This window comes from Mugil cephalus, chromosome 5, assembly GCF_022458985.1.
Source record: "Mugil cephalus isolate CIBA_MC_2020 chromosome 5, CIBA_Mcephalus_1.1, whole genome shotgun sequence".
In the NCBI taxonomy this organism is placed as follows: Eukaryota; Metazoa; Chordata; class Actinopteri; order Mugiliformes; family Mugilidae; genus Mugil; species Mugil cephalus.
In genome coordinates this window covers 21,149,704-21,172,623 of record NC_061774.1, presented here as the reverse complement: position 1 = coordinate 21,172,623, position 22,920 = coordinate 21,149,704, and the positions used below count along the sequence as shown (strand labels likewise).

At 40.6% G+C, this 22,920-nt stretch overlaps 2 protein-coding genes across 3 annotated transcripts in view; both read left to right on the top strand.

The window, feature by feature from the left end:
- The first annotated feature begins 3,661 nt into the window (after window positions 1-3,661).
- Window positions 3,662-11,511, top strand: LOC125007732 (beta-1,3-galactosyltransferase 1-like). Its single transcript, XM_047584480.1, has 5 exons — window positions 3,662-3,759; window positions 5,105-5,252; window positions 7,166-7,246; window positions 7,607-7,873; window positions 9,673-11,511. Exons 1-5 carry the CDS (start codon window positions 3,743-3,745, stop codon window positions 10,270-10,272), a joined length of 1,113 nt encoding a protein of 370 aa, XP_047440436.1. The 5' UTR covers window positions 3,662-3,742; the 3' UTR covers window positions 10,273-11,511.
- Window positions 11,512-16,159: 4,648 nt separating this feature from the next.
- The window catches only part of LOC125007822 (misshapen-like kinase 1), a 67,022-nt gene continuing 60,261 nt past the window's right edge, over window positions 16,160-22,920 (top strand). For both annotated transcript variants that reach the window (XM_047584661.1, XM_047584660.1), the window contains exons 1-2: window positions 16,160-16,307; window positions 17,123-17,188. In XM_047584661.1, the coding sequence (XP_047440617.1) occupies window positions 16,251-16,307; window positions 17,123-17,188 (123 nt within the window). In that variant the 5' untranslated portion in view covers window positions 16,160-16,250. The remainder of the gene's footprint in view (window positions 16,308-17,122; window positions 17,189-22,920) is intronic.

Genomic DNA, 22,920 nt, shown 5'->3' with positions numbered 1-22,920 from the left:
TACATTTCGCACGACTGCTGTCTTGACACTATCGACCATTCTCAGACTTCCTCTTTGTTATTTTCAGTTTTGTTGTTGACCAGAATTTTTTTGTTTTTTTTAAGTCAGCTGTCACGCACCACCGCTCCTCTACTTCAGCTCCTTGTCTTTAATATCTACTCGTCACGAACAGCCCACTTCCTCCCTTTCAAACTGACTCAGATTACCTAAAAAAATTTAGTCATCCAGTCTGGTTTTTGCCAGATTGCTTAATGCATTTCCTTGTATAATGTTGATAATCATATGACCTCTCTTTCACCTCTGTCTGCCACTTACAGGAGCAGTGCACGACAGGAGGACAAATGAGTGATATTAACTTGATGTGAGGGCTCCTGGGACCAAAACAGACATTCAGTTATTGAGTTATTCTTAAAGGATGAACAGTTGACAAACAATATAAGAATACCTTATTAATATAGCCTTTACCCTGCCTTTATTATAGAATTGGTCCCTAGTTCATTGAATTATGTTCAAAATAGGAGAGACAAATGTCACGTGAAAATGCAAGTCACAAGTGTTGCTCAAGCTTTGCTGGGTGCGTTAGCTGACGAGAAACCCGTTGCTGCATCATAGTGGTGGCACAGTCGTGTGCTGGTTAGCTCTGATGCCTCCCAGCAAGAAGGTTGTGGGTTTCTCGGTGTGAGTGTGGATGGTTGCCTGCCCCTCTGTGTTAGCCTTGTCATAGACTGGAGACCTGTCCAGGGTGTGCCTCGCCTCTTGCCCTCAAGAGGACAAGCAGACGAATGAACATTTGATGTTACAAGGATTTTGCAAAATAATAAAGCAAGTAAAAGCATTTAAAACAATTTGTTTCTCAAAAAACTTGTATCCCACAGGGACCCAGAAGAAGGATGTTGAAACACTTTTAACCGTCATGTGCGTTGTGTCTTCCTATAAATGATGAACACAGTGACTATTGTCACGGCCTGTTCAACTCATAGGTCTTCATTTCCACCAGTCAGTAGCATTTAAAGAAGTGACAACTTTGGTTACTACGGGCCCACACACGCAACTTTCACTGATGTGATACGTGAAAATGTGAACTGTGATTGAACTGTTTTTAAAACTCTCAAGACCGTTTGAAATGTTGCTTAATGTTACGGAACTGAAAGTAAATGTTTTCTAGCATCTTGTCAGATGGAACATACCAGAACTATCTTGTTGTGAATTTGCTATCATTCACCAACAGATTATCTCACATTGTAGTCATACATACCCTTTTTTGGAATACCTGCCTCATGCTCTACTTAAGGTATTACCAACCAGGTAAGTACAGCACAGCGAGCCATGGCACAGGTGTTCAGAGACACAGTTGTAGGCAGTCTGTCAAACCTGGATACCAGAGATTGGATTTATGGCTCTTTGAAGGGAGCCGGAGCTTATGGATCGCCACCCCTATGTGAAATTTAGTCACTCACTTTAGTCACTTATCATCCAGAGTTGGATAAGTGAGAAAAAAGGGCTTTTAAATTGGTCCAGGCATTGTCCTAATCGGGTAGCGCAGTTGTTAGCTTTTAAGCGTTGTAATGTAGACTTGCCAATTAGCCAGACATTCGCAAGAGATGGTAAACAAACTCAAGAATTGTCCTAATTACTTCCTGTGACCTGTATATTCAAATCGATTTTAAGTGTCAATGCAATTAGCACGAAGGGATTGCCTCGGGGCAGATATAGATTTGTCACTGTATTCGGGCAAAGCACCGCTGCTAGGCGCAAAGACAACACGCAGCACCTGAAAAAAAAAACAGCACACCGCCGTGACTGCTTTTCAGTCACGGTATATAGTCCCAAGTCTGGATCTTTTTTTCCGCTTATCCAACTGTGCTTGCTGCACTACAACTTTCGGATTCCACTTCCTCCCTGTTTTAACCGTGTGCGTCTGACACCTCACCACTGAATCTTTCGACTGAATGACAGTCATCACCAGTCTAGCTTCACCCCACTTGAACTTTTCTGTCAGACTATTTACTGGGCGCTTTATCACTAAGACCTGCATCATACCATTTCACTTCAACTTTTTTTTTTTTGTTGCTGTAAAAAGAAAAAAAAAATGGAGGAATACAAGAACTGTGCAACTGTGACTCAGATCCTATCACTTTTAAGAACCTATCAATAGATTTGGTTCGTTCGTGAACATCACATCTCCATTGGATACAATTTCCTTTATGAGGGGGTTGTGTCCACGGTGGGTTCTTGCTTATCTTTAAATGTGACTACATTGAAACCAACACAATGTAACACTTTACTGTTTTTTTACTTTCCTACTTTCATTCCATCATCTCATTGGGAACCGTGTAGAAAAGAATCGGGCTGTTCTCTTTAGTTTTTTTTTTTTTTTTTTGGTGTTTTGTTTTTTTTTTCAGCTAGGCAGTATCAGGTGAGGTTTCCATTTCGATCCGTCTGTGTTCGTATTTAGACACTGAAAACATTGGTTGAAGTCAGGAAAATATTGTGGTTTCTGCTATGTGGTGGAAAATTTTTCCCCCATCTGGTGACAGCTTTAAAATAACCAGTGGGTAGAAATGAAACTTTGTTACCAGAATTACGTTTTCATCACTGTTTATTCATTTCTATTTCTAAAATGACATTCTTAGATTGAGCTCCACATATATACATACACAAAAAGAAGGTCCTCTTACAAGGTTTCCATTATGTTGCGCAACCATGTAACTGCACTTGTCTAGAACTGACAAACCAAAGATTCAGAGAAGATATTCCCACATTTTTATGGTCAATGGTATTCAGTTCACCTGTCCGTGTTTTTCGATATATATTGATGATGTCCAAAGGTTGGTAATGGTATTTGTAACATTGCCCTTACTTAATGCTGTATAGAAAGGAGGACATTCAAGTTGGATCCACCAAAAACTGCCTCTTTAGAATGATTTCCTGGTGGGGAAAATCCACCCATCCATTACATTACGGGGCCGTTGTTTTGTTGACGCTGTAATATCATATGTTTAATCCTCCGCAGGGCTTGGTTTCAAAGAGCTTGGTGTTGAATGAACATTGACCACACAGACAAAAGTCACATAAAGTCCAGTTAATGGTTACTTAATTCATTCATTCATTCATTGATGGTTAAATAGTTTATTTTTTGAAAGCCTTTGAATACAGTTGTCATGACTGTTGGTCTTAATGTGATTGTAACGTTTTACAGGCAATTTCTAGCAGACTGGTTTGACTGTGGACAGTCTATCTGTATTGCTTTTACTTTCATTTTGAAGGGCAAATGTGGATGTATTTATGGGGCATTTTTCAAGAAAACTTGAAAAGTCTTGAAAAACTACACTGTCTGCTGATCTTCACACACCACTGAGCTCCCAAAAGACATTGTACGGGGAGTTAACGGGGAATCTATTTATATATAAACATACAGTGTATATACAAATATATAAACAGAAACAGAGCAGAACTTCACATTAGTAAGAAAGCACGTTGGGTCAAGCCACCAAAGTAAAGTCATTCAGCAGGGTCAACAGATGTTTGTGTTTCATCGAACACTAGCCTCAAAATATCATCTAGTCTATTAGGTCTGTATTTCTCTAGAGCAGTATGAGGCCTGTGTCTGCACTGGTAAATTTGTCTGACGCGACACAACCACAAACCACAGAACAGCTAGATGCAGCTAGATGCAACATCCTCATTCTGATCTGGTGTCTGTCTGGAAAACTGCTGCACTAGTTTTACTTGACTTCTGATAATGATGGCTTGTCAAAGGTGAGTGTGGATTTTTTTTATTTTATTTTAAATGCACTGAGCTGAAAGGATGGGAAAAGTACAGCTGAAGGCTCACCAGGGGTTTCCTGAAGGTGGAAACGTTTGATATGATCAGCCAGACGTTAATACAGCGGGGACCAATTCTTTCAAACGCTGAACCTAATTTATCAAGTTGTACAAATAATTTTTTTCGCTTCATGCACTTTTTATTTTCTGTTTTATTCTATTGTATTGTTTTTTTCCCCCAAAGTAAATAACATTTAATAGCATTTTTACAGTTTCAACAAAGTACATTATTTATATTTCTACAATGGAAACCAGGGGATTGTAGTGGTGGTATTAATGTATATTTCGTTGCATTAGTTTTTTATATATAAAGTCACATTTAAAATAAATTCAAACGCGATGTCTATATTTCTTTAAAATTTCTTCTGTGTTTGGTATTTGGATATGTCCTTTCCATGTGGTTCAAAACTATTTTTGACGATTACGTGTTCCATAACTACCTTCTTGTCCTCACAGCAGTTTCATAAGCTGCTCTGTGTTAAGTAAACTCTCAGATGTTGTGGCAAACATTTATCTAAAAACAGGAAAACCATGTGGCACGCTCTAACATAACTCAGAGCTGAAACATTATCTCTTGGTATCTCTTGTCTTTTCTTTGTTGGGTCCATCGTTCTTGTCTACGTTACTGACGCAGACTGACTGAGGATAACAATTTGCGCTGTTATAAAAAAAGTTTGGCCTAAATGCAGCGAGACATTTTGCTGACAGGTGTGTATGTGGTCAACACATTTACATTGTTCTCAGTTTATAGTATACTGTGTTCCTCTGTTCCACCACAAAGTCAGCATTCTGCTCACAGAGAGCGTAACAGGAAAGTGAGCCGCACGACAACTGAGAGTGTTTTCAACAAATTTTCACTGAGCTGATTGAGCTGTTTTTATTTTTCACTTTTTGAAAAATATAATCTGCGCTGATACAACTGATGCACGTTCTGAGGATTAATTCAGACAAGTATTTTTTTATTTATTTTTTATAAACATCTTCTCTGAGTAGCATTATGTGTGAGTATCTCTTTCGGTCTGGACCTAAAATCTGTCAGATGTTCAAGTTTCACACTGTGGTTTTCGTGCTGCTGAGTGATCACTGTAAACAAGGGTGTTCAGCTTTGTGAGATTCACATCAGACTGTACGGGGTGCTGCAGTAACAAATGTTTTAACACTTACAAGCTACTCATGAAGACCTCGCTAAAGAGAAGGGGGAGGCAAAGGGCTTCCTGATACAGCCCGGACTGTGGCCGTCGGTGTGAGGCATTAAAGATGTTTGCTTTTATCTTGGCAGTGAGAAGACTTTCTGGAAAAGACGGTGCCATTTTATGATGCTGTTCTTCATGGCTGGGATTATCTTATTGGTTTTCTACAGCTCAGGCCTTGAGGCGCCTCGGCATTTGAACCGATCTCTCTATTATCCGGCCCCCCAAGTTAGAAATGTAAGTATAATCACTGGCCCCCATATTATCTTCTCTTGTCATCTTGTACTATGATGACCACAGCCCAAAAGACATATCCTAAATGTGTCAGCGCCATTTTTTGCCCTGTTTATCTGTTCTGAAACTCTCTCAATGAGTTATCAGGAGCACACACCAGTGTTGATGTTGTTATTATTTCCCATCAAAATGTGTTTGTAGCAGTGGGATATTTCTTTTGTTTCTTTCCAAGACAGGCTGGTGTGAATTTTAGGTTGAAATTTAATCTGCCGCATAAGATTTGTTTTTTTGTTTTTTTGCCAATATTTCATAAAGTTAGCAACTAAAAAAGCTAACATTGTAAGTTACGCTGTATACATACACGTGTAAAATAATGCATTTGATGCTATTGAGAATATTTTAATAACAATGTCTCAAAACCAGTGCCAGCTGACGCACATAAATCTCACACATGTGACTGGCGTGCCAGTAAGTAATATCACGTCGCACAACTGCAGACCTCAAAAGAAGAAGAAGGCCACCTTCATCCTACAACTGTCAGAGTCCCCAAAACAAAAACCACCAACCCTCCACCCACACACTCCCTCTCTCTGACTCTTCTCTAGCATGCAGCAAGCACAAGCAACCCACGCACACTCGCCTACGGGACAGTTTTTTCCCACCCCAAGCGTCTTATTTTTCTTTCCATTTTCATTTTTATTTATTTGTATTACATTTATTACTCACACTACATCTGCAGTAGCATGTAAATATACAGTACTATCCCTGTAATTCCTGTTTACATTTACAAACTTTATCCTTACAGTCATGTTTGCCTCCTCCATGGACAGTTTTGGATAGTTAAAGCATTTCTTTTTTTTGTTTGTTTGTTTGTTTGTTTGTTTTTTGTAAAAAATTGTTCTGTTTTTAACTTCGTTCTTTGCCAGTTATCCAATGTGTTGCATCAGACACAGTGACCAGTTTAAAATCTAATCTCATCTTCCGTACAGCTTAATCCTGCACTAGGGTTGCGGGGGTTGCTGGAGTCTATCCCAGCTGGCATCGTGCGAGAGGCGGGGTACACCCTGGACAAGTCGCCAGCCTATCGCAGGGCTAACACTGAGACATATAACCATTTGCACTCACACGCACACCTAGGGTCAATTTAGAGTCACCAATTAGCCTAACGAGCATGTCTTTGGAGGTGGGAGGGAGCCGAAGTACCTGGAAAGAACCCACGCGAACACAGGGCTAACATGCAGACCCCAACCACAAAGGCCCGAGCTGGACTCGAACCCGGACCTTCTCGCTGGGAGGCATCAGCGCCCCTTAAAATGCCAATCACAGCAAAAATAATAATCAGCAAATTTTCTGACACCAGTTGTATCATTGAATGTCAATGCACAATGTTATGAATTACTAGTAACTACTGTTACGATTTACACTATTTCAAGTTCAACTTCTTATCTTTTTATGTTTCCTATTTTGCTCTGTTAAATGTTTCAAATATACAGTTTCTTACAGGTTACAAGCCGCCTCCAGAGAAAGCAAGCGAGGGACACAGAAGTTGAATTCATTTGGCTTTAGACAGGGTCCTTTTTATTGCAACCAAGATACAAAAACATACCATTTTGCCACAGCCAGTATATTTGTGTATAGCGTATCTGGGCTGTAGAAAATACATATAATCAGGGGCGTAGAACACGTCCCCACCAATATCCAGTCACTACCAACACAACAACTTTCTTTATTATTTAGTTAATAATTGGTTAATAAACTAACCTAAATGTTCACTCTCTGGATGGTTCTCCCGGTTTCCCGTTAATATTTGATTGCTGAAATGCTACTTGCAACACTACAGTAACTGCACCCCCAAACTCGATGATCATTGTATCCCTAATCTGTTCATATGTCATGCACCAACACATTTTTATCAGGTGACAGACAGTAGAGAAGCTGGAGGAGATGGAGGGGGATTGACCCAACGAGATCAAGGGGGAGAGGCAGGACATTCAGAGGTGAGGTCAAATAATGATGGATATGTATAGTCTTGATATTCATCATTGTGACAGATGTTAGTGTGATGATGATCTGAACAACAATGCTTCACCCACGTGGCTTTAAAATCACAGCTTTATATCAAGTCTAGTGTTCTAAGAGGCCTCATCATGTATTACTAGTATCTATGTGTTTTCACTAGTTGTTATACAGTGGTCAAATTAGCTATGGAAACTGATCTTCCTGGAGAGAGCACCGGGGAGAATGATTACATTTATATATTGTTTGATAGTTAAGTTATTAAAAAAGACAATCCAAAGTATACATGAATTGTGTATAAGGTGTAACTCAAACAACACCTACATTCGCTGCTTACACAGATCTCAACGCCTCAAGAGTCTACGTCGCAGTACTTTGTGGCATACCCGCACCATTACAATTACATACTGGATGAACCAAACAAATGTCGCCAGGAAAGCCCGTTCTTGGTTCTTATCATCCCTGTCACAGCCGATAATGTCGAGGCCCGAGAAATAATCCGCAACACGTGGGGGAGAGATACCACAGTGCAAGGCCAGGTGGTCCACCACTACTTTCTGCTGGGACGATCCATGGAGAGAAACGGGATCGAGCGGCTTAAGGAGCAGGTGCGTTGATTGTTTTTTAAGTGAACGAGTTCTCCTTCACTACCCCTTGAAGCACCAAACAAGAGAGGGGGAGCCATGGATCACCTCCAGGCACATTTCCGTTCTCGGTATTTACTTTTAATTAGTCTGATATCAGTGAACAACAGCGGATGTGAATTACACTCTCACAAGACTTAAAGAAAGAAAGGCTGAGATTCCAGGTTACAGCTATGGCCAAACAAACTGTAGAACAGAGAGCTGTAAGGTCTTTATTTAGAGATTAATTGTTTTTTAAGTAAGCTGAACTGACAAAGGCAGAGTAATCAGTATACATATTTTATAAACAGATCGGATGACAACATGTACGTGAGCTGTAGTAGTGTCTTTGCTATACTGCTGAAGTTTTCCAGACCGCAACTTTGGTAAGCCCCAAAGCATGTGCAATCCTTAAGCTTTGCTTTTCTTCCTTGTGCCCAGCAGGGCACCGTAATACGTCCACACCTGCAGTGTGTAATAACTGTGCCAGCACAGTTCTGCTCACAGTTTTCTTTAGCAATCAAGCAGTAAACATCAGAGGTACGACGAAAAGTGAAGACTAAAGAAGTCCAGCGGGGTGGACCTGTGCAGTAGCTGTTGGAGCAGCTAAATCTTCCTGCCAGATCTCCACCCCCCCTGCTGCACTGCTGGCTTTGATGCTGTTCATGGTGGCCTAGCACTCACCATGCAGGCCACCTGCCAGTTCTGTGCTCGTCTGCTTGTGGATGAGCTGCAGTGGTGAGCAGACGCTTTAACCGGCCTCCATTTTGAGGGGGAGACAGACAGCTGCTGTTGGACAGATCGCAGAGACTTGTCTCCAGATCCTAGCTTGGACCTCTTAAACTTCAAGCTTTCTGAGGACACCTCAGAAATTAACTGTCCCCTCAGAGAGGTACCGTCACAGCTGAGTAGTGGAATCCTCTATCTTCCAGTGATAGGTCATAGGACTGTGGGCATCACCCTTGCAACAGAACCTTTGGAGAGATTAGGTTTGCCCCCTACTGTGTCTTGCACCTGTTGCGCAGAAAATGGCTCAACCATCAGTGTTGGTGCAGCATAGGTGATGTGTTGTTCATTTTTCTGCCCTTTCATACGTTTTTATGTGCATGACGCGTCTGAATATTCCTTGTCTCGCTCACTTTATTAGGGTGAGTGGGAAGCACTGATCACATCTGTCTTCCATCTTATCCCAATCATGATAGCTCTTAGAACGTGAAATAGAACGGCATGTCAACTTGTAGCCATCAAGATGTCACAATCTGTTCTATAGTGTCAAATAGCTAACTAAATTGAAACCTAGCCAAAAAAAAACAAAAAAAAAAAACGACCTAATCAACTACCTAAAATGACAGAACCCATCATTAAAATTTATATTTTATGTGTATTTTAGTTTGGCCGAAGTCCTACCCGCTAACATGGAGTTTATACTGCAGTGAAACACCAGGGGGAGCTCTACTTGCTTTGGCTTCACTTTTGAGAAAATGTTCCCTCATGTATTCTATGGTTTAAACGTATCCCTAAGATGTGAGACTCACTGCCTCCACGAATGTCAGCTGAAGAAAAATGCTGTCTCATTAGTTGCAGCGTTTACACAGCTATTTTATATTTCCACAAAGTAAATATTCAGCATTAACAAATAGATCATTGTGGGACTAGATGTTCAACAAACTACTTTCTAGAGACTTGACCAGGAGATTAATAAACTAAAATGTGAGTACTTACAAAACAATTTTACTACCGTTCTTTAAACTGTATTTCTAATCTATTTCAACTTTATTTTTTAGGTGGCATCTGAAAGCCAGAAACATCATGACATTCTCCAGAGTGACTTTGTAGACAGCTACAACAACCTCACTATTAAGACGATGGTTATGTTTGAATGGCTCAGTACTCATTGCCCCAAAACCTCCTATGCCATGAAGGTGGACTCGGACGTATTCCTCAATGTCCCCAAACTCGTTGACCTGCTTTTGAAAGCCCCCCAACATCTCTACTTGATGGGGATTATGGCAGGGGGTACTTCTGTTGTCAGAGACCGAAACTCAAAGTGGTTTCTGCCCATTTCTGTCTTCCCTGAGCCCACGTATCCACCATATGCCCTGGGACTGGGTTATGTATTCTCATTAGATTTACCCAAGAAGATAGTGGACGCATCTGCACATGTTAAAGCTATTTACATTGAAGATGTGTACTTGGGTCTCTGCATGAGACATCTGGGAATTGCACCAAGAGATCCTCCTCGGGGTGGTTTGTTTAGGGTATTTGCACCTCCTTCAATAAGCAAATGTTACTGGAATTCTATCATTGTTACATTACTGCCAAACTCTAAAAAGATTTTGGATGCATGGAAAACATATGAGGTAGATGCAAAAAGTGGCTGTTAAAACATTAATACCAGCCTTAAAAAAAGATGCACCTTATAAGTTAATGAGCCTGCAGTTTCAACACTATATTTATTTATTTAAAGGTTTTAGGGTGGATTTTTGTTTGTTTTGTATTTAATCGCTTGTGGTCATACCACTTATGCACTTTGCTGGGTAAATAATGTCATTGTGTCAAGTGGTGTTAAGATGGTGGTATTAAGATTAAGACTGTTCTCATGGATGTGTTAACCCAACTCAAGCTACCCACAGATAAGGACGGCAGACCTATTGGAACCACACTGCCTTCCAGAGGCTCGTTAAGGCAATACCTTTGAAATGTAATTCTACTGAGTAATACTGTCATAATGTCTTATATTATAATATATATAATATATTAGAATTTAGAATATATTTATATTCTACAAAGACAGACTGGCTGTCGTAGTTTGAATGTAATCTATCTTTCCTTCGCCTTTGTATTGTTAGTTGGTACAGCCTACCATTAGTTATGAGTTAAGAAACTGAGGAATGGCGTAGAGATTAATAATTGTTTCTATTTTCATGCCAACAAGATGTGTGATTGAAAGTGTTCAATTTTGTCTTGATCATCTTTGATCCGAGTTGATGAGATGTCGTGGTAAATCTAAACAAAGTTTCATTCTACCCGCTTAATCTGTAATTTAGGAAAATAGGTTCCATTTGCATCCTCATTTTTGTTCAGTTATTTCTCACTATCATCAAAACTCATTCATCCCGCTATTCCTCTCATCATTTTCTATTATACCAACTGTTATATTATGCATCATATTGTTTATTATTCATTATTCACCGTTTATGTAAATAAATCATATATTTCACTTAAGTCGTAGTCAGACAAGGTCCTTGTGAGCTGGGAAATAATCATTGTACTGAGAGCTGACACCTCAGATATGACTTATTAATTACTAATGATTAATATTGATCCAGTATTACTTGATTCATTCTTACATTGTACTGTTCATCTGTAAGTGGTGCCCCCTGTCGACGAGTGCTGTTATTAGACTTAAATGTTTAACAACATAATTTCCCCTACAGTTCTCTCACTGACAAAGATAGAGTTTGATGGTATCCACTGTCAAGCTCTGGTTGCTCCCCACATGAAATGCTTTCCTCTTTTGTTTTCATCTGTATGGGTTGTGGGGCAAGATGGCAAGATGCAAGCTGTTTTTGATCAAATACATCCAAGCCCAAGGCTAAAACTTGCAAAAAAAAAAAAAAATATCCAGTATCCCAGAGCCATGAGGGAAAATGTGTTATGGTCCGATGAGAACAAAGACCAAACTTTTGAAGGTATGTTGGTGCACAGTAACAGCGCAGCACATCAGCAAAAATAATGTCTTACCCACTGTGGAGGCAGCGGTGGTCGCTTCATCATGTTTTGGGCCTGTTTTACTTCAGCTGGAACAGGGACATTAATGAAGGTGGAGGGAGTCATGAACGGCTCCAACTTCCAGTCAATTTTGGAGCAGGGCCTCATGCCATCTGCTTGGAAGCTGCAATCAATCAATCCACAAAATAATGGCTTCTCCGATAAAAGATTGATGTTTTGGAAAGGCCCAGCCAGAGCCCAGACCAGAATCATATGAGAAATCTGTGGGGGAACATGAAGTGGGTCCTGCTCAAGAAATAGATGCTTAGCCTTCAACAGCCTGTGTGTAAATCCACTCTCCTACTGTTCAAGAGTTTACTGTGTCACCCCTTGATTATCATGCATTTTATAATAGGATGGATAACCAAAAGGGATTTCTCAATAATTATCTTTATCACACATCTTTATTACATATACCTTAATTATTTAATTGAGTCTGTGGGTAGTTTACACATCTATTTCTTGGCTATAATGTTTCCATTCTTGACAAACTCTGTAATAAATATGTCAAACACCATATACAGGAAGAACAAACAACACCCGAACAAATTAAAGACACAAATTAAATGAACTGAACTGGCATCATGATCTGACACCAGCCATTTCTCACAACTGTGGTGACTTTTTGTCAGCCTCATTTGAATAATGACAATCATGGCAAGTGGAACTCAAACTAAGCAACAGCACCCTCTTGTGGTAAGTAGGTGAATGACAAACTCTAAAGAGCACAGAAGTAAGTCAGTCAGAACAAATACTGTCAAATAGAACGTGTACATGCTAATTAACTTTTAGTACCTTTTAATGAAGACAGAACAAATGACATTGAGCATGATACAGAAACTGCCTCGTGGGGTTGTTTTGATTTGGACATCAGTGAGATGCCAGAAGGATAAGCAGATAACAAAAAAGTATTTGTCTATAAACTTGCAATAACCAAATATCTTTGGGCAGATAAACACACAGAGAAACATTATGTCATGTGAGGAAGATGCTGCTGTGGTGCCTTCTTTGATAAGTCCTAAAATAAACTTTCACCCAAGTTTACCCAGGAAGTTTGTGTCTCCATCGACTCACAATGCTTGCAGTGTGCTGCATTTGTTTTTTGAGCCAGAGTCGGATCAAAGAATTTGTCCATCTCAAGTCCAGGAGAAGTCAAGCAACACACTATGCTGGATTTAGTGCGCCGCTGAGGCAAAACATGCCAACTACCCAGTCTTTCGCCTCACTTGCCATTTGAGCTACAGCTCCTCATTTCCACTTTCCAAGCGGTCTTGTTGAACTTTAGTTTACTTATTTCTCAAACACAGTTTTTGCAGCTGTGTGGTGTGTGAAATTAGACCTTTTGGGGTGACAATATTCCTATTCATTTGTGTTGCTGAAATAGTTGGTAATGTAAAAATGATTTAAGTCCTACTAAATCCTAAATGGCTAAGAGAGTGTTAGACTTAGACTTAGACTAAGACTTAGGCAGACTTTAATCACCCACAAGAGAAATTGCTTTGTCACAGTAGCTTAGTTGTACATACAAAAAAAAAAAAAAAAACAGTCTTGAGAAGTTAAAAGAAAGATGAAATGAAATACAATATAAGTACAAATCTAGTAAAATAAAGCAAAATAGTATAAGCAAAAACTGAAATTAGCATATGAACAAATGTGCAAGAAATAGAGACAGAAGTAAATACATATTTATGAATAACATGGAGTTATTTGTTACAGAAAGGTGACCTGTTGTAAAGTTGGATAGAGTGGTAGGGTATGACAGAAAAGAAGTCCTGTAGTGAGAGCAGTTTGTCCAGCATCCTCCTGTCCCTCACTGCCTCACTGCCAATATTGTGCACCTTCCTGAGCATCTACCATGTGTCTTGTCAGCAGCTTTTTTTTTTCTTTCACTACTGGTAACACACATTTCACTGATTCATTTCAGTGTATTGCGCGGTGCAGCACAGAAAATGATCCAACCTCCAAGAATGAGATGACACAGTCAGAACAATTCACAAAATCTGAAATAGAAACTACATCACACAATTATGTCAAACAACAATAACAGCAGGTATGATAGATAGATAGATAGATAGATAGATAGATAGATAGATAGATAGATAGATAGATAGATAGATAGATAGATAGATAGATAGATAGATAGATAGATAGATAGATAGATAGATAGATCACTATAGTGAATTGAATTGCAACAGACAGCATATCCTATTGCTGCTGAACTTTCGCTATCTGTACAGTATGTGTGTCCATTCATTCAAGTGCCCTCAGGAAATGGTTTAGATAAGTGGAATATCAGCTTCCTGTTGACACAAAACACCTTATATGTTGGTCTGCAACGCACACACATACAGAAATGACAGTGATATGCAGACACACAAAGGTCCTCTAACATTCTGGATGTGATGTTTCTTATTCTATTGTTTCACAGAATGTTGTCTTGTTTAGTTTGGATACAAGTCCAACAAGTAAGTGTGTGTGTGTGTGTGTGTGTGTGTGTGTGTGTGTGTGTGTGTGTGTGTGTGTGTGTGTGTGTGTGTGTGTGTGTGTGTGTGAGAGAGATAGAGAGAGAGGGTGCGTGTGCAGGCAGCTGACCCTGGTGTGAACAGGGCCACTGTGTGAGACCACAGTGAGTCCATTCTTCACGACGACACTACACACTCACACAGCCATCCTCTCTCCCCTCCTCTCTCGCCCTTTAATTTGCCACATTCGCTAACATACACAGAAACGCACATACAGAGGGTGCAAGAGAGTCACTCGGCATCTTTCATTCTCCTGCAGCGTAGCATTGCTTTCTCTGTCTCACCGACACGCACAAACACACAAACACAGTGGCTGTGTCCCACTGCATAATGACCCTTATATCACCACCCTGACAGTGAGTCACTGGTTCAGTCAGGAGACTGAAATGTCAAGCTCCATCACTCCATTACATTTTACACTTAAAAACACAAGTACATGTGTAAAGCAAATACATATTTTAAACTCCTGGGGATATATCTCATGTGTCCACCTAGTAGATTGCCTGAAATGATGTATGTTATGGCTGTGTGGAAATACAGTGTTTTCATATATTTCATTTTTTTCTATAAATATTTCTTTTATAATAATTACTTTATAATATGTATGAGGAAAAAATACCAATATACTCAACGGCCTCACACGTTCGCTATGCCTGTACAATGCTATTAGGCCATGTCCTCTATTAACCGTGCTAATTCGTCGTTACCTTTGCTAAGCTAGTTAACCACAGTGGCTTCGAGTTGCCTAGCGACGTTATACTCTTGACTTTCAGTTGATGTTACCACTTGAACACCAACCGTTTTCTGTGCACCACTTCCCATGTTGTAACCGTAAGTTCATAAGTTCAGTTTGAAGGTGGCATATGTGGTGGGTTTACTAACTAGCCTGCTGGGTCAACAGCATCGAACAGCTGCAAGATGCAATCACCTAGAGAAGTTTGGCCCGCACGCAGCGCACAAGAAGCCATTACAGGAGAGGCACAGGGGGGATTTTTGACAGCAACGAGTGAACCAGCCAGCTAACCTGCAATAGCCAGGTTAGATTATTAGTTACGCCTGTTCTTTACATATTTTCACATCTTTATGTCTGCTGTAAAAAGTGTCTATTATGGTTTAAATCCACTACTGTTCTACTGTGAATGTTAGGATATTCTGAAAACAGTTCAAAGGTAAGGCTAACTGTATACGTAGGAGATCTGAAATGTTTGACCTCGTTGTTTTTCCAGGATACGTAGAGGGGCATGTCGAGGAAACAGACAGTTATATCAAACAACAAAAACAGCAGGTATTAGCATACAGTCTGAAACGATGGGAAGTGTCTATATGATGTATATCATCTCATTTTCTACTACCCCTTATCCTCACTAGGGTTGCGAGGGTTGCTGGAGCTTAACCTATGAATTGAAACAGACAGCATATCCTAATGGTGCAGAACCTTTGCTATGTACAGTGTGTGTGTGCATTCATGCCAGTGCCCTCAGGAAATGGTTTAGTTAAGTGGAATATCAGCTTCCTGTCAGCACAAAACACCTTATACACCCAAAATGAAAGTGATATAGTGGCATGTAGACACACAAAGGACCCATGTTTCTTATTCATTTGTTTCACGGAGTGCTGTCTTGTTTAGTTTGGATGCAACAAGTAAGTTGGAAACTTCTCAGGAGAAAAAAAAAACTCTTTTTCTGTCAAAAAATAAAGCGGAGTTAACATAACCGGAAATAGCGTGTGTTAACTTCACATTAAAAGCTTGACGTTGTAAAGTCCGGTCCTATTGTCGTTATAATTGTAAGTTATCATAAATATTTGGAATGTAGATATGAGAAATCCCTGACACTGTAGCCATGTTTCAATAAATTTGTAGTGAAACATAAAAAATAAATAAACAAGTCTTCCGGCCGTGACGATTATTCTGAAACGCACATCTGGAAGTGGGCGTGTTTTGTCGCTGCGAGCTAAACTTCAGAATGGGAGAAAATCCCGTTAGTTTGTAACGCTGGAGGAGAAAGTCCGCGGAGACCGTCCATGTCTCGTCTACAAACATCAACACGCTGACAAAGTTACGGGCAGCGATGTCGAGAGAAAACACCACTCGAAGTTTGGACAGCATAGACCTCGCTGCTTTACGAGTAAGTGGGAGAAGTAGAAAAAACAGCCTGTCTTCCTTTTTTTTAATGAAATGTTTGAGCAAGCAGTGTAGGATGTGGTGGTGGGTGTTGCTTGAGAGTCAACAGCAGTTTCGGCAACAACAACTGAGCAGTCAAGTTATTCAAAAAGAAAATTGTGTATTTACTTTGTGCTCTAAAGAAGTACTGTGTGCGTTAGCGCGGTGCGTAATAATATACCGAGTGTTTTATCCCGTGCCATTATGCTTTCTGTCTGCCCTGTGTCCTGTTTGGTGAAAGTTTTACAAGCTGCAGTGTTTACACAGGATTTTCCTCTGGATTGACTTGCTGAAAAGTTGACATGTAACAATGCAACAAGTGAAAATGTGGATTCATTGACAGGAAAAGAGCAAAAAGAAAAAGGAACAAGCAGCCTTACGCTAATATTGGCTGTTTCAGCGAATTTCTCCTAACTGAGGGAAGAATATCTGTACTCTATCTCCTTATCTCTTATGCACTCACTGAAGCCATGACCAAAAGTTTAAATGCACGCAGTGATTTAGAAACCATATCCTGCGTAGCCTCAATTCTTCTCAGTACTTGCGGCTCCTCTACCTCAGCTCTGCGCCAAACACACCTCCAACGGCTCTCCTCACCATCAGGCTTTTAAAGCTGTTTCACATAGTCATGCTTGACACGGACCTGTTGCACTGTTGCATTCCCTGTTCTTCTGCATACGCAGATATATGAAACCCCACTGTTGCGTGACAACAGACCTGCTTCACATCACCTACTCTTTTCTTAAATATTGTTGCTTTTTTTCTTTTTTCCTTTTATAGGACCCTGCAGGGATCTTTGAGTTGGTTGAGGTGGTTGGCAATGGCACATACGGTCAAGTGTACAAGGTGAGTTCCCCACCGTGGTGCTTCCGTGGCATCGCAGCACTGGCATAAGCAGACGAGTGTTAAGTGTCACTTTTCCACCTAAATTTAGTTTGCTCGTCAATAGACTTGTGAACTAAAGAAATTAAAGCCTGCTGCGGGCTCACATGCTGCGCCCCGTAAGTCCTGACACATGCCGTCTTTTGGTATATTTTGGTATCTGACGCGTCACTTCTGCTAAATATTACTATGGGCACTTCCAGTCAGTTAGGATGAAATAGAAGAAACGTCTGCTCACTGAAATATCCTGTAGATCTTGCAAACAGAATACTCGCACACGCACACGAGCATCTACAGCATCTTTTAAAGAGCCCTGGGTGGAGCTCACTTCCTTATCTCAACATCTGTTTGTGTATGTGCGAGTATGAGTGGTTTGTGGTTGCAGGAGGTGTTTGGTCTTATTTAGATTTTTCTGCAGCTGGTTCTGCCCTGCGTTCACAGGCTTTTGCTATACCACAAACTTCTCGTTACTACACCTATGCGGACTGGTTTCAGTTCTGAGCTTTACAAACATTTTTTTTTTCACTGGGTGACAATTGTACAATAAATGGCTCAGGCCTTTTATAAAAAAGTCGCTTTTAGACATACGTGACAATTTGACCCGAGTCAAAAGGCTCCATTGTTTGTGGTGGCAGTAACATGACTGCAGCAGGGAAAAGTACAGTCAAATATACAAATATGCAATTATATAGATTATGGGGGATGACTATAGTTCATGTGGACATGACATGACTTGCGCAACGGGAGCAAATTCTTGTACCATAAAATGCGCAAGTAAGCCAGCTTTAAAACTTTTTGGACCCCAGCAACTTTGGTAAGGTTTCTCAAAAAGTGTATTTTGTGATGTTACGGTAAGCGTTTGACTTAAGTAAAAGGCTAAAAGTATAGGTTTAAAGCATGAATGAAATCCATGTTTTCGGAGGAGTTCACTTCAGTGTGTGTGTGTGTGTTTTTTGTGAGGCAGAAGGTGGGTGTGTGTGCCTTGATTGCCACTTGATTTCCTGAAAGAGGAAATGTTGCAAGAGATGTGCAGGACAGTGAGGTCTGTGTTGGCCTTTACACAGGGTGCTTTTACACAGATGTTACGCAGATAGTTGCAAATTTTCGTGACTCACATTCACTGATGCTTTAGCAAGGAAGGAACTGCCATGTATGTATGGATGAATGAATGGTGAGCCGTTTCCTTCGGAGGGTGCAATCATCTAAATAGTTAACGGAAGTGCAATCTTTTTTTGCCCTTGTAAGCTTCAGAGTCGGCCCCTCTCCACTATCCTAATCGATATTTTGTCTGGTATGTGCATAGTTCTTGCTGGTAATACTATTTGGAATGCACGCGCAGGCTATCGATACTTTATTCTGGTTCATGAGAATTGCTATTGGTAAAGTAATAATGACAGTGTGTAGTGCTAACAGGGAATCAATCAGATCGTAATAAGGACTGTGGAGATGTACTTTCCTGTGTACAATTCCAATGGTTAGTTTGCGTGTGTGTGTGTGTGTGTGATTCTCATCATGGGAAACCAGGACAGGAACAGGGCCTTTGGAACAATAACTTGTGCCGCACAAACACACACAGCCCCTTAGAAAAACACTCACTTGTGGATTGATGTGAGCGCAGAAGATGCTGACAAAGCATCTGGGCTTTTCCACTGTTTATTTATATTCATTGCATTTAGAGTGTGCAGTAATGCAAGACGAGCAGGAAACCCAGCAACAGCTGATCTGGGGCCTAGACTTCGCCATCATAATGTACATATTACAAAGTAAGAGAACACAGCAGAAAAACATCTGTGTAATATGTCGCCGCTATGACTTAATCTGAAAATGTGTTAAGGAATGTTTTGCTTTATATATATAAAAATGCAGCTCATGTCTCAAGTCTTTCACAAGACAAGATCTGGACACAGCAACAGGCCAGATGATAGTTGAACTAAGGTGCAACGAAGGATCATTTACATTATTCCGTATGTTTACATGCACAGCTTAATCGGGCTATGCTCAAAATGCAACGTAAAAATCGAGTAAATGACAGTGACATGTCCTCCTCCCTCACACTTGGTGGCGATGTGTCATTGCAGCGGGTTAACACGGCCTGCTTTACGGTTAACCTATTGTCATATATTAAACAATGCGGCAGGCCAACATGTCAAACAACAACAAGGTGTTTAACAGTACAACTCTTTTAATCTTATACGTAATGTGTGCGCTACTTATGGTGACGATAAGATGGCGCTATCTCTCAGATGGTTCTTCTACCAGCTCTGTTTACCTTCTTCTTCTGCGACCGGCTTTCTTGGATGTTTTTTTTCTGGGGTCACACGCCAGCAAAGTACGCGTTGTCCAGTTTAACTCTGATTAAGGCGTATACATACTGATGATGATTTATTTTTCTTGATTCGTGGACCAACTGTTTCAGTTAATGTAAACTTTATAAGTCAAGTACATATGTACTTACACAAGGAGGTCGTACTTGTGCATTTCATGCATTCATTTATATACACAGAGACATACAACATGCACAGGGAACAGCGTTCGATGGTTAAGTGTCTTGCTTTCGGGCACTTCAGCCAAGGATGTCGAGTGGAATTGAACCGCAGTCCACTTCTCCTGTACCCTACGTCATATCTGATAGACGTAGCTGTGAGTCGCAATGTGGGTGATTATACGGAAATTTTAGTGTATAAATAACAGTCACCGGCTAAGGAAGTCCCATTTTAAGTTTGCAGACATGCTGAGATAATTGTCACTGCCCTAATGCATATATTTTTAGAAACTGTGCAACAGCAAAACCCACACTTTGCACTTGGCAGCCAAACAGTGTTTTTTGTTTATAGTTGACAAGTTTCCTATTATTTTTTTATCTTGTGAAGATTGTTGAAAAGCAGCAGATAACAGGACCCAAACAGCAAATGAGAGACATTGCTGGTTATTAGAACAGGAGTTGGTCTGAAGTCAAGTTAACAGGTTTACGGGTAGAAAGTGGCAGCGTTTGATAAGGTCAGTGAAGTCAGGCAAACAAATCAGATGGGGCAGGATGCGGACCGAAACTAACATAAACCCACAACTAAGAGAACATAGCCATCATGGTGTTTCACACCAAATTTATTTCTATTCGAGGCGATGGTATCGGGGTGTGTGCACGGAAAGATGCACACCCACACTTTCTTGAAACAGTTGAGATGTACCTCCTGTTGCGTCTGCCCTATACCTAGCTTTCTCATCGCGACATGCCCCTTTCCTTCCTGCTATCTTCTCGATTTACAGCCACACCCGCGCAGGTTAAAACCTGGAAGTATTCAAAACAAATCACACTGGTGTGACCGTTTATCTTTCACATGTGTGTTTCCTGCTTCTCGTTTTGGTTTTGAGGGCTCAAACACTCATTGTCAGAGTTAAATAATCAACATTTTTATCCGCTCGTACAAGCTGTTGATGTCAGCTAGAAACACTGTGTCAGCGTCTTGGATCATAATAACAGAGAACGTCTCTTTCTTTTGCTGCCTCTCTCTCTCTCTCTCTCTCTGCAGAGCATGTGTGATAGAAGTACTAGCGAGTGCGGGAGGGGAAGTTAATCAATGACCAATGACATCCAAAGGAAAATTAAGAAATGCCAAAATGTCAGGCCAAATGTACTTTGGTGGCTGTTAATACACCTGGCTGTCCAACCCAATCAAAGTGTGGGAAACACTGCAGCGGATTCGGGCATGGAAACGGCGATTGCTGGAAGAAATTGCTGGAACGATGTGACATATTAGCAACATTAGGCCTCTGGCAAATATGTAATAAAAAGCTCCTCTGTGTGTTTGACAGCATATGAAGAAACCTGACCTCTGATCAAAGAAAACGATGGAAAGCGATGACAGAGAGCAGGTTAGATGGGATGTGAACAGTCAGAAAAGACGTGCAGCCAAAAAGAGAAAGGGGCAAAGGAGGAGGGGGTGGAGCAGGAGTCACCGTGACAGTGTTTATGTGTGTAGCGTAACGTGCAGTTAGTAGTTGTTCCACCGTCTGTTTGTCTGTTGTTGTTGTAAAATGGTTTGGAGTCCAACTCCGACTACTCTGCCAATTAGTTCTGTTCTAAATTGAAACCTTACAGCTGACCTGGGTCTAACATCAGGAGTTGATTGTAGGGATTTGAAAATTTTCCCATGACTCATGTGTTTAGTTTTTTTTCAATCCGCTAATTGTCAGTTGTTGGTCTGAACTGATGTCAGTCAAGCTCCGGTGTCAGTGGGAGCAGACACTGGAGGATAGTGAGCCTCATTAGCCTCATTTTCATTGGAACAACCTCCTGGTCAGCAGACAGGCTTTTCTGGCGCACTAGGACGGATACAGTTGGAGGAGATGGAGCGCTGGAGGCAATCCGGCCTTTTCATCCACACTGCCTCAGGAACTAGTGAGGAACTCAAAGAATCCTCAGGACACTTGCTTTGATGTTGCACCATATTTAAGAAATTAGAGCATTGACGGATTAAAAAGTGTTGCTGCATGAATGTAGAAATCCCGGTGTCGTATTTATGTGATTGATGTAGACATGGAGACTTGGGGAGATCATACAGCAGAGAGGATCTAATAAGAGTTAGTTTTGTCTGTTCTACTGTATAATGAAGCTTGTGTTTGACCAGCCTGTCACACTCAGCACTGTAGACTCCACCCGTATATTTTTTGGCCATCTGGAAGGCAGTGCTACAGCAGCGGGGAAATTCTGAATGTTGTTCCTGCAGGATGAACGCAGGTAAAGTTCCCCTTAAAATGCCCCTGCGGTCAAAAGAGTGGCAGCTTGGGCTCACGCAGCGAGCACAGTCACAGTCACTCATTAACCTTTATTAATGTTTATTCGTCTTTTACACGTTATTGAATGCGTTGGCAAAGTCACGAGATTTTATTTTTGTTTCATGTCGAAACAAATGAACAGGGACAGAGTCATTTCTGTCCGACTGATCAAACGCTCACATGCACTGGGGTGTTGTTTTCTGCCATAGTCACATGCTGTTAGTATTGCTTTCAGTTATGCTGAAGTTATGAGTAATGCTAGACTTCAATGAAAAAAAAAAAAAAAATGCGTGACAAACATCAATTTTTCAATTTATTTTTATTTTATTTAGTTTTGTCAAAAAGTAAAAACAAAAAATCACAGCACACTATTAATAAGCAAAAACTGTATAGAGCTAACAAGCAAAAACAAGCAACAACTGTATTCATATTGATAATTCTGTATATTTGCTTTATTTTACTGGATAATACTCGTATTTTATAAGATGCATTTGTTTTTTTTTTTATATGCAACTAAGCTTCTGTGACCAAGCAGTTTCCCTTGTGCATCGTTAAAGTTTGTCTAAGTCTAATAGCGCAGTCACACATGGTAGTTGCCGAAGCTGTAAAACTTAAAATAAACACAAGGTATTGAGATGCTGTATTAGATGGACATTCTTAGTACGCCGAGTGGGCCTCTCTCACACACCATAAGCACATCACACACACACACACACACACACACACACACACACACACACACACACACACACACACGCACACACGCACACACACACAAAGAGACACAGGGCGTTTCCCTATTTGCAAAAGGAACTTCCCTTCCCTGCAAGCCACTGCTATAGAGTCATCTGAGTGTGTGTGTGTGTGTGTGTGTGTGTGTGTGTGTGTGTGTGTGTGTGTGTGTGTGTGTGTGTGTGTGTGTG